At 30.9% G+C, this 17,397-nt stretch overlaps 1 protein-coding gene across 6 annotated transcripts in view; it reads left to right on the forward strand.

Annotated features, from left to right (window-relative positions):
* Window positions 1–17,397, forward strand: part of LOC145277508 (leucine--tRNA ligase, mitochondrial-like) — an 83,974-nt gene that overhangs the window by 4,347 nt on the left and 62,230 nt on the right. For all 6 annotated transcript variants that reach the window (XM_080128924.1, XM_080128921.1, XM_080128923.1 and 3 more), the window contains 6 exons: window positions 1,457–1,580; window positions 2,265–2,351; window positions 7,143–7,274; window positions 7,999–8,090; window positions 11,015–11,075; window positions 13,611–13,700. In XM_080128924.1, the coding sequence (XP_079985050.1) occupies window positions 1,470–1,580; window positions 2,265–2,351; window positions 7,143–7,274; window positions 7,999–8,090; window positions 11,015–11,075; window positions 13,611–13,700 (573 nt within the window). In that variant the 5' untranslated portion in view covers window positions 1,457–1,469. The remainder of the gene's footprint in view (window positions 1–1,456; window positions 1,581–2,264; window positions 2,352–7,142; window positions 7,275–7,998; window positions 8,091–11,014; window positions 11,076–13,610; window positions 13,701–17,397) is intronic.

Raw genomic sequence — 17,397 nt, forward strand, 5'->3', positions numbered from 1 at the left:
GATTAGAACAATAGTCTCAACAATCCAAATAATACACAATCTCATTAATAAATAGTGGTTTTCATACATAGTTTTATGTTTATTGGCTAGATAAATGCATAAAGAATCTTGTAAAAATAAACTTTATTCATTTTTATTCTTTAGAAAAAATATTTTTCTGTTACGCCACACAGATTTATCAAAAAGTGTTATTTTATTTTAGAAGCCAAACATTTTTCATATGTAATTTTATGTTTATTCACTAGATAAAAATGTAAAATGAATTTTTTTCTGTAGAAATTTGTTTTTATGACAGAATGAAATTTGGTGCACTGGCGTATATTTTGGCAAACCAAAATGGCGGATTGAAATCTGGTGTCCTAAAAAAGAATTACAAATTATTTTACATTAAATTTATATTTGAAAGTGATCTTCCACTCTAAAAACTAAAATGATTGCTTTTTTTTCCGTCAAGATTTTTAAGGGTTTCACATGTAATCACCTATAAGAGTAAAAAAATTTTTTTTGGGGGGGGGGGAATGGGGATTTAGCTGAGAGTATTAATCTAAAAATTTGTCATTATTATTATTATTATTATTATTATTATTATTATTTGCATCTAGTTTTTGTTTACAGCAAAGCAAATCAATTTAATAACCCACCAAATTTTTATAATTAAAATAAAATTTTAACTTCATTCATAGAAAGAAAGCACAAAATAGTTAACAAAACCCATGCCCTCATGTTAAAAATAGTTTTCTAAATAGTAACATTATTTAGAAATTCGTTTGTAACAATGGTAAGGGTGTTGTTAAATATTGGTTCTCACATTGTTTTCTCATTTTGCCTGCCAATTGTCAAATATTTTCAACTGTTTATGAAAACTTTCAAGTAGCATGTTGTATAGTAGCAATGAACTGATACAATCTGCCTGTGTTTTATAATCAAAATAAATCTTTTGTTGTCTTACAATTTTCAATCAATTACAAGGAAAGTATTTGAGAAAAAATATACACAGAAATTTCCCAGAAATTTGAAAATTTACAAAAAAACAAACCTTTAATAAAATATATATTAATTTTAAAAGAATTGGAATCGTATCGGAATCGGAAATTTAGAACGGAATCGGTAATTGTATCTTCTGATACAATTACCGATTCTGTTCTAAATTTCTGATTCTGATATGAAAATTGGGAAAAGTTTTGGAATCATCCCATCAGTACAATTTAGTAAAGAGAATATGACTACTATTACGAATACACAACTGAATTATTTTAGTTGTTAATATCTGTTTTGCGTTGTCTCAGCAATCAGTACAATATTATTAATGAGTTGATCGTACACAACAAAACAAATCGGACATAAAATGGGAATCATAGAATTGTAGAATTGACACTGGTTTAACTAGTTTTTAATAGTTTTTAATAGTTTTTATGTGTGATATACCTACATTTACTTATCTATTTTTTCTTTGTAGAATTTTCTCCAGAATGTTTGGTAAAACATGTTCTTGGTCCATCATAAGAAGTCTTCATTGGAAAAAGAAGAAAGCTGATATCGTTCTTCTCAACAGAACAATTTTCAGCAAAACAGGAAAATGGGTGAGAATTTTGGGTTGTAATCAGCTAATGTACTTCCTTACTTCCGGCATAACCAGAAGCAATGACAAGGCAAATTCGTTCCTTTGCTTTTTTTTCTCTCATACATATATCCCCCCCCCCTGTATATGTACTCTTTTTTTAGTACGTTTTTTTATCTTTCTTTTTTATTTAATAATCATTGAAAAGTTTTTTCAGTCTTATTTTAATTAAAATTATTGAAATTAGTTTTATTTTTTACTTTTAAAATTTTTGGAAGTAATGAACTATTTAAAATATGCAAATAAGGACTAATTGTGTTATATTTTATCTGTATGATTTTGTTACTTTTTATTGTATACTTTTCAATAATGTCCTTTTCTTATATTTTATTTCAATAAATTGCTTCACAATAGAAATACTGAAGAACAATAAAAGTGATGAAACTGATTTGCCTTGTCATTGCTTCCGGAAACACTTCACTCGAAGTTAGGAAGTACATTAGCTGGCTAAAACCGAATGTTTTTGTTTTGTTGAATGACAAGTGAAGAAAGCCTAATGTTGAAAGTTTTGAGAAAATAAAACTTTTGATTGTCTGTTATGCATAAGTTTGAAGCAGTATTTTGTGGAGATTAAACTGTCATATATATATATATATATATATATATATATTGTTTTTAAATATTTTTAATTTATTTCTGTTAATAGGAAAGTACTTTTAAGGATGAACAACGAAAAGAAATAGAAAATTACTGGAAACCACGGATCCAAGAACTGGATTGTTCAAAACAGAATGTAAGTATTTCTGGTTCTTCTTCATTATAATAGCACAATTTGAAAATCAAAATATAGAATTAGTTTTCAAAGGCAATTAATGAAAGTTAAGTTTTGAATTGTAAAAAAAAGGGAGGTAAATATTTTCTGAAAACTGTAAAACCATTGATCAATTTAGTAAAACTTAATTTTTTTTATTTTATTTTATTTTACAAAGAAGGCACGACTTATCAAAGCCAGAAGGTCACTCGAGGATAAGGGTTAATGAGTGTACAGTAGTCAATGGGAAAATGTCGTAGTAGTTGTTAGTAGTGGAAATTTGGTAAATTGGATTGCTTAAGGGGACAGCTCATCAAGAACTTGTTCACGTTGGACTTGAAGACGACCATATTGTAGTCAGTTAGAAAGCAGGAAAATGGAATAGAGGTACACAGGCGTACAGTTATAAGAAAGAAGCTTTTTTCTTGGAATCTACAATTAAGTTTAGGCAAAGATAAGGAGTGGAGGAAATTATTGATAGTGGTAAACGAGTGTTTTTCATGGAAGTCAGGCCAAGGGGGGGGGGCCATAGATTGAAGCTTAGATAAGCACTTGACATGAAAATAACGATAAAGCAGAGACAGGCTTGCAATGTCTTTTCTGCAGGAAAGAGGTTGCAGGGAAGAGAAAAGGGCATTCCCCACTAGGCTATGAAGTCTATTTTGAACTCTGTGAAGGCAGGATAAGGTGCTTCTAGCAGTTTCTGCCCAGATGTTTTTCGCTAATTGTCTTCAAAAACTATTTTCATTAATAATTCGTTTTCTCTTTTATCATTTTTCATAATTTTTGGATATGTTCATTACTGTGACATAACAATAAAGTAGATACCATTGGTGAAATTCAGTATTTTGATTTTTGCTTTTATAACAAAGTCATCCATTTATATTTTCTCAAACTATTATATTTTATTTATGTATGATATGAAAGTGTGAACAAAAAATTAGAAACCAAACATTTTCAGAACAGTTCTAGTAAGGATATTATCTTTTGTAAAATCTTGGGCTTGAGACCAGGACAATGTAAATTAGGAACAAAAAAAAGGACAAGATAGAATCATTGATGTGATCATATGTGTCCTTTTCTCTTCGCTGCAACCTCTATCTCACAGAAGAGATTGACCTAAAACTATATCCGATGGTGAAGCCCCACCTTGCAGGCCTTGGGGAGTGTGGAGCCACCCTTTAATTGCCATTGCTCCGAGGTCCACTCTGACCCAGAGTGGTAGTACCTGTTAAGGTCCCAACTATGGGTTAAATAGAATCTGACTTAAAAAAAAAAAATATACTCCATTAAAAATCGTTCCTCAAAGTAACTAGATTCGGCATTAAATAACCTGAAAAAGGTTGATATGCCGTAAAACAAAAACAAACAACCAACCAACCAACCAACCACAGAAGAGATGTTGCGAGTTTGTCTCTGCTTTATTATTTTCATGGAAAGTGTTCAACTGAGCTTCAATCTATGGTCCCCCCCTCACCAAACTTTCGTGAAAAACACTCGTCTAACTGAAAACACTATCAATAATTCCCCCCACTCTTTATCTGTGCCTAAACCTAAACGTAGATTCCATGAACAAAGCTTCTTTCTTAGAACTGCACGCCTGTGGAATTGTCTTCTGTTTTCCTGCTGACTACAATATGGTTGTCTTCAAGTCCAACGTAAACAAGTTCTTGATGAGCCGTTCCACTTGTTAACAAATTTATCGAATTTCCATTACTAAAGATTACTTTATTGTTCAACTGACTACTGTACACTCTTAACTCTTATCCTCGAGTGGTCTCTGGGCCTTGATAAGTGGTTATGCCTATGTAAAAAAAAAAAAAAATTTATCAAAGACAACAATGTTGACTTTTCTATGTATGTTGTATATCTGAAAAGAAAAAAACTTTTGAGACATTCTTATGCTTTAAACATGTATTGACAATGACTATAGTCTACATACATGTACAGGTGCGAAATGAAAGTTTGTTGTTTTTTTTGTTGATGTCACCACTTATCAAGGTCAAAAGGCCACTCAAGGATAAGTGTTAAAAAGTGTCAAGTGAACAGTAAGACAACACCATGATTATTGGTAATTATGGTCGTGATTGGTCAGTATTTGATAATTTAAGAGGGCAGCTCAACAAGAATTTCTTTATATTAGATTTGAAAACAACCATGTTGTAGTCAGCTGGGCAACAGCCCTGCAGTATTGTGTTCCATAGACAGGCAGTTCTAGGAAAGAAATCTTGCTTGTGAAAGTTTTGTTTAGTCTTAAATAGATAGAGAGAAAGAAAAACTATTGACAGCGGTTATAGCTAGACAAGCGAAAGACTAGAAATGGTTGTTCTGTGAGGAAGAGGTTGCAAGGAGGAGAAAAGAACATTGCCAACTAGATTTCAAAGTCGGTTTTGTACTCTATCAAGGCAGGAAAGGATGATCTGAGCAGCACCTTTCCAAATGTGGCAACAGTACTCGATCTTAGAATTTTGGCTCTTATACAGATAGAGGATTGCGTCAGAAGTGCGATATCTTCTGGAGCTCTGTTCTGCTGACCAGTAACAGAGCGCATATAAACGCGTGTAAAATATCAGCACCAGCTGTAAGATAGCTGACTTTCAAAAATATTAGCAGCAGCAGCTGTCTTAGCACATATGCAAATTAGCAAGTATCTGCGAGCTTGCATCACAAGAAAAAGAAAAAATGACAGCAGGTGATCGAGCAGGAGAAGCAAGTGCGTGCTGGTCAAGATAGATGTGTGGAAGTCAAGGGCGAATGGCGACAGAGACTTTTAAAAAAGTACATTATGTATGAAAAGACTTTGGAAAAAGAATGAAATGTGTTGTTTTTGGGAGAAACCATGAATAAAAGCATTTTATTTGAACTTAAAAAAAAATGCTGAGTCGAATTTTTGTTTCTTTCCTCTTTTTTTTTTTTTATTTGTTTGTTTCTTTGTGGTGGTGCTGGAGAGTGTGTGTGGGTCCGAGAGGTTTGAACTGTAACGACACAATTAAAAAGTAGCAGCCACATTACGGATCTGCTTTCCAGCTGACTACAGTGTGGTCATCTTCAAGTCGAATGTTAACAATTTATTGCTGAGCCATCCCCTTTAATAATCAAATCCTACCCTAACCACCACTAATAATCATTATGTTGTTATCTTGGTGACCAAGATTATCTTTTAACATCAAACGGCATCCCCTATTTGGACACCAGGAGGTGCTGTAGTGACTACCATCTCACACAAACTTTGCCACTATAACAGGTCTCTGACAAACAACACCAGCATTCTTTCATCTGCGTAGGTAGAATGAATCAGTCAAAGACGACAAAGACGAGACTCTTCCAGCACCGAAAGAAGACCTCTGAGCTTTGAACACCCCCAGAAAGCGAGCCCAAGCGAAAGTTGCAAAAGCATGGGACAACCTGCACAAGTGGGACTACGTATAGGACGCTCAGAATAATTCATTAAAGGAAAAGACTAAAATAAACAGTTACATGAGAAAGAAAATAGCGTCAAAAAAGAGAAAAAGAAAAGAAAGGAAGAGGAAAGAGTGAGCAATAAAGGAAGAGAAACTTCAACAATACATGAACCATAACATTGTTTTTTGATCATTTGGAAATCTTTATGATTGAAGGCATCATATTCTTTTTTCTTTGGTTTTTATTTTCTGGTTGTCGATTGTTTCACCCAGTTAAGTACTTTACATTTTCTTTTATCCAACCTCAATATTCCCCATCTCTGCATCGAACAATCAAACTTTTCATGCATAATAGGTTCTTTTTTTTTAACTCACATTCACCCCTAACAAGGTATATCACCACTTGGACTTGAGGGGCTACTATTTCAGACTATGCCAAGGAAAAATTAACAAGATGTTGGTTTACATTACATTTAAACCTGCATATCAGTACAGTTAGTAAATCAGGTAGCAGGAAGGGAATTCCAAAGTTCAAGTGAAGAAACTATTAGAGTAGAAAGCTTTTTAGCATTTAGGGACCTCAACAGTGAAGGGGTGTGATTTTGTTGCTTTATTTTTTAGTCATTCACTCATTTCTTATGGTATCATGATTATGTTTTTTGTGTTCACCCCCCACCCACCCCTGGTCCATTGAGTTGTTTTATGGAAGTTCTGAATCGCTTATCATAATAAAAATGTCTTCTATATATAAATCTGTGTTTTACCATGTGTTTTTGTTCCCCATCACTTGGGAATATAATGATGAGTGCTTATTTTGAACCAGACATGTCACTACGGTCGTAAATCTCACAGCTGATGTATCACTTTATATTTTTTATTCATGTGTTGCAAGCAATGTAGAGAGAACTATCAATAAGTAGAGCCAAAGATTCTTGCTTCTTTCAGTTCATAACAAGTATTACATGTAAATCTCTTTGGACTATTTTCATTATTAACATCATTTCTCTTTATAATATTGTCAAAGGAGATGATGGGGGTGAGGAGATGAAAATAACCCAGGATCAAGTATATCATTGTGTTTTGTTCTACTTTGCATTGTCCAGGAGCAATAGATGTAAGACTACAGTATTATATTTAAAAGAGATAGCTCTGATAAATGAATTCCATTATTTCTTTTTCAACACATTAAAACAAAAAGAGAAATAGGCTTCGCAAAGGAGAAAGAGAGGGTTGAGATGGAAAAATAGGAAAGAGAAAGAGATAAAGAGAGTGAGGAAGAGAGATAGAAGTTTTAATATAAAGAATTTACATTATTTGATTTAATTTTTTTTTTACTCTGGGTTATTTTGCTAACAATGTTAATTTTCTTTAGGTTGCGTCTCCAGAAAAGTACTACGTGTTATCAATGTTTCCTTATCCGAGCGGCCGATTACACATGGGACATGTCCGTGTTTACACTATCAGTGACACAATGGCACGGTATAAACGCCTCCAAGGTAAAAATGTAAGTAATACAATTCTGACAAAAGGGAAAGAATTGCTTTTTTTCTGGGTCAAAATCATATAACACTTATCGTTGACTAGTTTTTAACCTTGACGTAACAATACCCATTGACTGTCGGGTTAGAGTTAGGGTTAGGGTTAACAATACCCGTTGACCATAAAATATTTTGCTTATTTATAGATTTCAAAGTACTTCTACTAAATTGCCCTTCGGGTCAAGATCAAAGTGTAGTATCTGTTCTTCCATTTCTTGTTCTCTTTCGGTAGAGAGCAGTTCTTCACGACTGAGACAATTTTTTATTTTTGTACCTTTTCTCAAGTTAAAAAACGACCCTGGTGTTTAACTCTGTCCCGTGGGGAGGCATTGTAAATAGGTACTAAAATAGTCATATTTAAAAAAAACAAAGCACTCCAAGTCCTCAAAATCATATAATACTTATGGTTTCATGGCAGGGGCTAAATAAGGATGCACAGCCAAAAAGGACTCTTACTAAATTGGTTTCATTTCTTAATGAGAGAAAAAAACTCCCCCCACTTCCTATTAATATCACTAAGAAGAAATGTCAAAGTGGATTAAGTATGAAAATTATTTGGAAGTAACATTCTTTAGTCATGTGGTCTAATGTCCGCTACACAATATGAAATGTTTTTATCTTTTATCTTCATTAAATATTACATAACAGTTTCACTTATGTTGATTGGTAAACGTTTCTTCTTGTTCTCAGGTTATCCATCCAATGGGTTGGGATGCATTTGGTCTTCCAGCCGAGAATGCTGCAATCGAAAGGGGTGAACACCCTGCCAATTGGACATACAGGTAAGAAAATAACGTATACAAACCTGGAATGAGTGCATAATAAATATATAATTCCTATTATATTTGATGGTATCAGTTTGCCACCCGGGTAACGTTGGGTATTTCTGCTAGTACTATCATGTTCCATTATTTCCAGTTAGACTTCACTTTTATTTATTTTTTTAATTTTCTTATCAGTTTGTTCCAGCTGAGGATGGGGCATCCTACTGGATGCCAGACATTCACCTGCTATCTCATATATTCCAACCAAGAGATCTTTTTAAGATTCTAACCACCCCTTTAAGTGTAATCATTTGGGTTTCTTTTGCACTTGGTTCACAGAGTATATTTGCCAGGTAGTTTTTGAAATTCTTTTTTATGAATACATTTGATCCTATGATTATTGGAATGATAGAGATCTTCCTAAGATTCCAGTTTCTTTACACAAGACATTACATAAGACCTTGGCATTTCATTATCTCCGTTTAACTCAGCATCATTGGGGGCACTAACTTCTACTAAGGTTGCTTCTTTCTCTTTTTTGCCCCATCTCACTATGTCAGGTTTAATAGTTTCGTTTTCTGAGTACATAGCTGTAGGAATTGCATAATCATAGTGGATGGTGTATGACTTATTTCCAACTGTTCTTTCTGGTAAACATGTTCCCATGACTTGCTGCTGCGCATTTGATATTCAACTTTTTTTCTTTTTGGTATAGTGGAAATATTTATTTGTGTTGCATCATATAGTAGTTGGCCCGCAGCAGAATCTTACAGCTGAATATCAGGTGGCTCACACTACTTCTGTGTGGCAGAACCTGCACTTGATGTCATTGCTGAGATCACACATCTTTTTAAAACCGCTGGTCATCAAACCTTGATCTTAGCCATTTTTAAAAGCATTCAAATTGCACATTAACGTGAGAAAGTACTTTCCATTTATTCTCTTTTTGATAGGATATTTCTTATAATATCTACTATTATATAAAAGGAACTTTCTATGTGTGTGTGTGTGAGAGGGTTAATTCCCTATAGACTCCTAAACAAGTTCATACAAATCTACATTTTATGTCTGGCAGTGTTTTTAGACAGAATGTCTTTGATAAGTATTGATAATCAGAATCGAAAAAATCTGATAAAAGAAGGAAGAGACGATTTTGACTAAAGTTAACACCTTATACAGCCTAACATCACAAGTGCATTTGAGAAGTTTTATCACTGCACAAGTAGAAAAGGCCCAACATATAAAATCAACAGTAGATTCTTTGATATGACAGGGGCACGTTTGAAATAAATGTTTGTTTGAAGCATAATTGAACCATGATACTTGACTTTTGCGTTTTAAAGTTTAATTCAAGACATTATATAAAATAATTTTATAAAAATCAACAGTAGGTTCTCTACAGTGCAATGTAGACTACAATGTATTGTGGATTAAGTCACCATGGGGAAGATTGAAAAATGGGTGATTTTTATCGATTTCGATGACAATAAAATATGGGAAGGTGAAACATCTGGAACCGCCAGGTCTTTCTGCTAGTAGTTTTATAAGTGTGATAACACAGAGGATTAAGTGGGGGTGCTTATCATGAAGTCGTTTGAGTATGAGGTGAGCGTGATTATGCAAATTTATGCGCTGTTGTTATTGATGAAATGTACTACTACTGCTGCTGCTGATACTGAAAGCGAATGACTTTTTTATGAGTAAAAAGACAAAAATAATCCAATATGAATGAGTGTTCTTCAAGTGAATTCATTTATGTGACTGAAATAGGAATTAATCATCTAAATATATCTTTCAATAAATTTTACTACTTCCGTGCTGGCTTGTGAAAATTGGGTGTTTTATTTGTGACACCATCATTAAAAAATGGTTTTACTAATGGATTTTTTCTATCTGGTTTGGATTTTTATTAGTTTTTGTTTTTCTCCTAAGTGGGTTGCCTTCACTACAGCTGCAGAGCTTCATCTACCTCCTGTATGGTAACCCTCTAGAATATTAGAAGAGGGCTAACAGATGCTACACCTTGCCCAAAGGTGACCTGGAACTGTGCAAGGTAGGGGGTGTTCATCTCCCAGAGGTATTATACATATCCGCATACCAAAGAGTACATGCAGCACCTGGTATTCTCAAATGGTCACCCATTTTAATACTGACCAGGCTCAGCATTGTTTAACTTCAGTGATCTTATGGGAAATGTTGTACATTACTACTAGAAAGTCCTAAAAAGTGAGGTTACATTTAGCAATAAATTTTGTACAATTTGGATTTTTTGGATTACTGTTCTCATGTTTAGTGTTATTCACACAATGTTTTAGTCGATATAACTTTCAACCTTCTTCAGGTGTAGCTTGTCAAACTCTAAAATCTGCATGGAATTTCAAACAAATATTTATAATCCATACTCTCATTCTGTCAGCCATGACTGGATAGAAGTCCTAGGTAATTCACAATTGTATTTTGAGTGTCGTCCACATTGAGGATGAATCTTCAACCTCCAGTGGAGTGTAAGTTATAATTGAATTTTACCAAGTACTTTATCCACTATGCCATGGGTCTTTGCAGACAATTCTACTTTTAATTTGTTTTCTTTCTTGTATATTTTCCAAGAACTTACTGCTGCATTCAATATTCAAGTTTTTTTTTTTTTTGAGGTCCAGTGAAAATATTTACACACTCCATTGTGTTGCATTGTATAGTAGTTGTTCCCTAGCAGAACTCTACAGTTGGATATCAGGTGGTTCACACTCTCTATTTTTTGCACTTGTTGTAATTGCTGAGACCACACATCTTTTTAAAAGCATTGGTCATCAAGCCTTGATCTTGGGCAGCCATTTTTAAAAAATGGCTGCCCAAGATGAAGGCATTCAAATTGCACACTAACATGAGAAAGTAGTTTGATCATCATGATAATGAACTCATTTTTTTTTTTTATCAATTTGCAGTAATATTAAAAGTATGAAAAAACAAATTGAAGATCTTTGCTGCAGTTTTGACTGGGAAAGGGTGAGTTTTTTTGTTGTTCTCAAATTTAAAAATCCTCTCTATTTCTGTCTTTATCTACCCTCTCTCTATCTGTCTATTCTCTCTCTCTCTGTCTCTTTATATATATATATATATATATATATATATATATATATATATATGAGAGAGAGAGAGAGAATTTCTATTTTTTACTTAGGAATATATGCACGGAAAAGTCGGTATTGATATAATAATAACTGATTGGTTCTGCATAACGAAACGGATCTGTAAAAAATGTATTGAAATTTTAACATGCTGGAATAGCTGTTTTTTCATTGGAATGTAGCTATACTGTTATTCTTTTATCTCTCTCTCTCTCTCTATATATATATATATATATATATATATATATATATATATATACTAGCAAAAGTACCCGTCGTTGACTGGGTTCAAAAACAGTCTACAGAAAATGGACTCTGATTTATGAAAGTATGATAGGTTATGAAAAGGAAGGGTTGTAAATTTGGGTTGAATTTAGGGGTATCAAAACCAAAGCAAAATATGATGAAAGTAAAAATAAAATAGATAAACCCCATAATTTATTATACCATACCTGTTCACACTGAAACACTTATCACAATATTCTGTGGATCTATATTAAAAAACCTTGTTAAACTTTGTGACATATTTCGATTCTATGGAGGTCAGGTGCGAACGAATACCTCATAATTTTATTCTACCATATTTCTTCAAACTGAAACATAATTATCAAAGTATACTTACACAGATAGATATGAAAAGTCTTTATTAAAGTTTGTGCCTATTTCCATTCTATGGAGGCCAGGCGCCAACGCAGACCCCACAATTTTATTATACCATCCCTATTTAAGTTAAAACATACTTATCAAAATATTCTTATGTACATCTATATAAAAACACTTGTAAACGTTTTTTTTTTAATTTTTATTTCCATACTTTGTGGACCAGGTGCGAACGCAGACCCCACAATTGTAATGAACCCCCGTTCTGCCAGATCAAGCATACTCATTCCTGTGTCTCGATGCATCTTCTATCATTATATGTAATCAGTTTTTTTTAAATAGTCAACCATATAGGAGCTTATTCGTGACCAGACACACACACACAGACATTCAGCTTTATATTATATATATATATATATATAGAGAGAGAGAGGATTAAAATGTTATTTGTCCCTATTTGTCTGCCTCCTATTGAGGGCAAAGTTAGACACAAGGTTATGCTTGCTTGTACTTGCGAGGGCATCCTGGGTTAGTGAGCCGACTCATTCCAATAAATTTACTGTATTGCAAATGATGGTCAACTAAAAAGGAAAACCAAAAATTGTTTATAGGTTCATCAGAGTTTCATCTTTATTTAAAGGCTTTCTCAAAATGGTTGATATGAAGCAAGACATACATGATGCGTTTATCAGAAAATCTGGAAAGAAACCATCAAGTAAAACTGTAAACAGTGGCAAATGGACGCAATCAATCTCTCCATTCGTGATCATTGGAGGTTTAGCATAAGGATAGCCAGGCAGTGACAAACATTTTGTCAAAGGGAACAATAAATCTGGATAGTGAGTGAGTGATAAGCAATTTGAGGTGAACTGGTACAAGAGGATTCCTAAAGTAATGCCTCCTATTTTTTATTCTCGACTGGATCAAAGGGAATTGCAAATTGCATTGTTATAATGACTGTGCATTCATAACCTGAAAGTTTCATCTCTCTGTTACAAATATTGACAGTATGAGATTCTAAGAAAGCAACTCCTGTCATGGACGTGCATCAGAAGCAGAGATGCATCGTTCAATTCCTGGCAAAAGTGCATTGAGAATTGTGTTGACTGTGTAGAAAAATAAATTCTGGAACACAAAAAGTCACTGATTTTAATAATACCACTCTTGTCTTCGTAGAGCTTTAACTTTTTGAATTAATAAAAAATTAGGTGGCTTTTCTTTTGGAACAACACTCATACTTACCTATAATCTATTATTCCACTGAACTTTCTCAATTAAAAACTTATCTATAAGTGTACTAATACTGTTAGATAAGGTAGCCCCCCCCCCCCAACAAGATAATATCCTTATATTCTCACTTATTTTATAGTTGCATCTTTTCTATGGAGAGATTTAAAAACTTTTGTTTCTCTCAGTTCAAAACTATGACGTCATTTGTCATATCAGACTGTTTTATCTACTATTTGACCTCCGCACCCTGTCTCAAATTTACATCATCTGTCTCTTGGAATGATTCTATTCACAAATTAAAGTTATCCTAATATGCACTAAATGTGACCCATGTTAAAATCTACACTAGCTAGCTCAATCACCACTGACATAGAATCCCTAATATGTAACATGGGTAAAATAGCAATTTGTATTCAATTAATTGTATGCAATGGATCGTTTTCAGTAGATATTGTGTTTTGACAAAAACGGTTGATATGTTATTAAAAAAAAGACAAACAATATTTTTTTTCTTTCTTTCTTTCGCATTTGAATTTTTTCAATTGTTTTTATAGTTTTTTTTTCTATTTTTTTTCTATCACAGGAATTTGCCAGTTGTGATTCTTCCTATTACAAATGGACGCAGTACATATTTCTAAAAATGTATGAAGCCAGACTTGTTTATCGAAAAGAGGTAATATTTGAACATGTTTTCGAAAAATATTTGAACATGTTTTAGAAAAAACAACTTTAAAAAAAAATAATATGCAGATCATATCGTTTCTATTTAGTTGCACACATGTTGGGACTTGTTGGTTCAAGTCACATGGTCATCATCTTCGTATCATTCAAGAAACATATAAATAAGCATTTAACATTTTATAGTTCACTATATTAAACATTTTATAGTTCACTATATTAAACATTTTATAGTTCACTATATTAATCATTTTATAGTTCACTATATTAAACATTTTATAGTTCACTATATTAATCATTTTATAGTTCACTATATTAAACATTTTATAGTTCACTATATTAAGCATTTTATAGTTCACTATATTAATCATTTTATAGTTCACTATATTAATCATTTTATAGTTCACTATATTAAACATTTTATAGTTCACTATATTAAGCATTTTATAGTTCACTATATTAAACATTTTATAGTTCACTATATTAATCATTTTATAGTTCACTATATTAAGCATTTTATAGTTCACTATATTAAACATTTTATAGTTCACTATATTAAACATTTTATAGTTCACTATATTAAACATTTTATAGTTCACTATATTAAACATTTTATAGTTCACTATATTAAACATTTTATAGTTCACTATCTTAAGCATTTTATAGTTCACTATATTAAACATTTTATAGTTCACTATATTAAACATTTTATAGTTCACTATATTAAACATTTTATAGTTCACTATATTAAGCATTTTATAGTTCACTATATTAAACATTTTATAGTTCACTATATTAAGCATTTTATAGTTCACTATATTAAGCATTTTATAGTTCACTATATTAAACATTTTATAGTTCACTATATTAAACATTTTATAGTTCACTATATTAAACATTTTATAATTCACTATATTAAACATTTTATAGTTCACTATATTAAGCATTTTATAGTTCACTATATTAAGCATTTTATAGTTCACTATATTAATCATTTTATAGTTCACTATATTTAACATTTTATAGTTCACTATATTAAACATTTTATAGTTCACTATATTAATCATCTCATAGTTCACTATATTAAGCATTTTATAGTTCACTATATTAAGCATTTTATAGTTCACTATATTAAACACTTTATAGTTCACTATATTAAACATTTTATAGTTCACTATATTAATCATTTTATAGTTCACTATATTAAGCATTTTATAGTTCACTATATTAAGCATTTTATAGATCACTATATTAAGCATTTTATAGTTCACTATATTAAGCATTTTATAATTCACTATATTAAGCATTTTATAGTTCACTATATTATACATTTTATAGTTCACTATATTAAACATTTTATAGTTCACTATATTAATCATTTTATAGTTCACTATATTAAACATTTTATAGTTCACTATATTAAGCATTTTATAGTTCACTATATTTAACATTTTATAGTTCACTATATTAAGCATTTTATAGTTCACTATATAAAGCATTTTATAGTTCACTATATTAAGCATTTTATAGTTCACTATATTAAGCATTTTATAGTTCACTATATTAAGCATTTTATAGTTCACTATATTAAACATTTTATAGTTTACTATATTAAGCATTTTATAGTTCACTATATTAAACATTTTATAGTTCACTATATTAAACATTTTATAGTTCACTATATTAATCATTTTATAGTTCACTATATTAATCATTTTATAGTTCACTATATTAATCATTTTATAGTTCACTATATTAAGCATTTTATAGTTCACTATATTAATCATTTTATAGTTCACTATATTAAACATTTTATAGTTCACTATATTAAACATTTTATAGTTCACTATATTAAATATTTTATAGTTCACTATATTAAGCATTTTATAGTTCACTATATTAAGCATTTTATAGTTCACTATATTAAGCATTTTATAGTTCACTATATTAATCATCTCATAGTTCACTATATTAAACATTTTATAGTTCACTATATTAAGCATTTTATAGTTCACTATATTAAACATTTTATAGTTCACTATATTAAGCATTTTATAGTTCACTATATTAAGCATTTTATAGTTCACTATATTAAACATTTTATAGTTCACTATATTAAACATTTTATAGTTCACTATATTAAACATTTTATAATTCACTATATTAAACATTTTATAGTTCACTATATTAAGCATTTTATAGTTCACTATATTAAGCATTTTATAGTTCACTATATTAATCATTTTATAGTTCACTATATTAAGCATTTTATAGTTCACTATATTAAACATTTTATAGTTCACTATATTAATCATTTTATAGTTCCCTATATTAATCATTTTTTAGTTCACTATATTTAACATTTTATAGTTCACTATATTAATCATTTTATAGTTCACTATATTAAACATTTTATAGTTCACTATATTAAACATTTTATAGTTCACTATATTAATCATTTTAAAGTTCACTATATTAATCATTTTATAGTTTACTATATTTAACATTTTATAGTTCACTATATTAAACATTTTATAGTTCACTATATTAAACATTTTATAGTTCACTATATTTAACATTTTATAGTTCACTATATTTAACATTTTATAGTTCACTATATTAAACATTTTATAGTTCACTATATTAAATATTTTATAATTCACTATATTAAATTATGTTAAACAAAACATGAGAAATACATGAATGTAATCGCTGGAAAAACTAAGTCTAAATTAATTAAAACATCTGTTGCATTACAATACAGAATGTACAATTTTTTGGAAGACAAAGAATCTATATATATATATATATATATATATATATATATATATATATATATAAAAGTGAAAATGTCTGTGTGTGTGTGTGTGTGTACATTTTCCTACCAAATAACTCTGCCAATTTTAAGTCTACAGACTCGAAATTTGATATACAAGATACTGAGATTTGGTAAAATTTTTGTAATCCATTTTCGGCCAGAAATTTGGCTGTTAAGGGGTCAAAGTTCAACGATTACACCTTTGAGAACTCTACCAAACTCCTCCGCCAATTTTGGGTCTAAACACTTGAAATTTTAGATATAGGTTCCTTGGACATGGATCTAACTTAATAATTGAATTTGACAATAATTAATTAATAATAAACGTTAAAGGGTAATAATAGGGGTCAAAGTTAAAAAAATTGACCACTTTTTTTTTTTGCTCAACATACACCTCCAAACACCCGGGCAACGCCAGGCTGAAATGCTAGTATAGCTATAAAAGTGAAATTGTCTCTGTGTGTTTCTGTTTTTACATTTCCGTACCAAATAACTCTGTCAATTTTCAGTCTACAGACTCGAAATTTGACATAAGGGGTATTGAAATTTGGGAAAATCTTTTTAATCGGTTTTCGGCCAGAAATTTGGTTTTTAAGGGGTTAAAGTGCAACGATTTGACCTTTGAAAACTCTACCAAACTCCCCCGCCAATTTTGGGTCTGAACACTTTAAATTTTAAATGTAGATTACTTGGATATGGATCAAACTTTTTAATTTGATTTGAGCCCCAAAAAATAAGTGTAAAGAGGTCAAAATTGGGGTCAAAGTTAAAAAAAAAAAGAATTTACCTCTCAGGGCTCTACATTGTGAGTGAAACAGTCGCATTTGCGAGGTATTTTTCAAAATGGTGCTAGAAATAATGAAACGCTTATCTT

The sequence above is a fragment of the Euprymna scolopes genome, chromosome 6 (assembly GCF_053919585.1).
Source record: "Euprymna scolopes isolate OS-2025 chromosome 6, ASM5391958v1, whole genome shotgun sequence".
Classification (NCBI taxonomy): Eukaryota; Metazoa; Mollusca; class Cephalopoda; order Sepiida; family Sepiolidae; genus Euprymna; species Euprymna scolopes.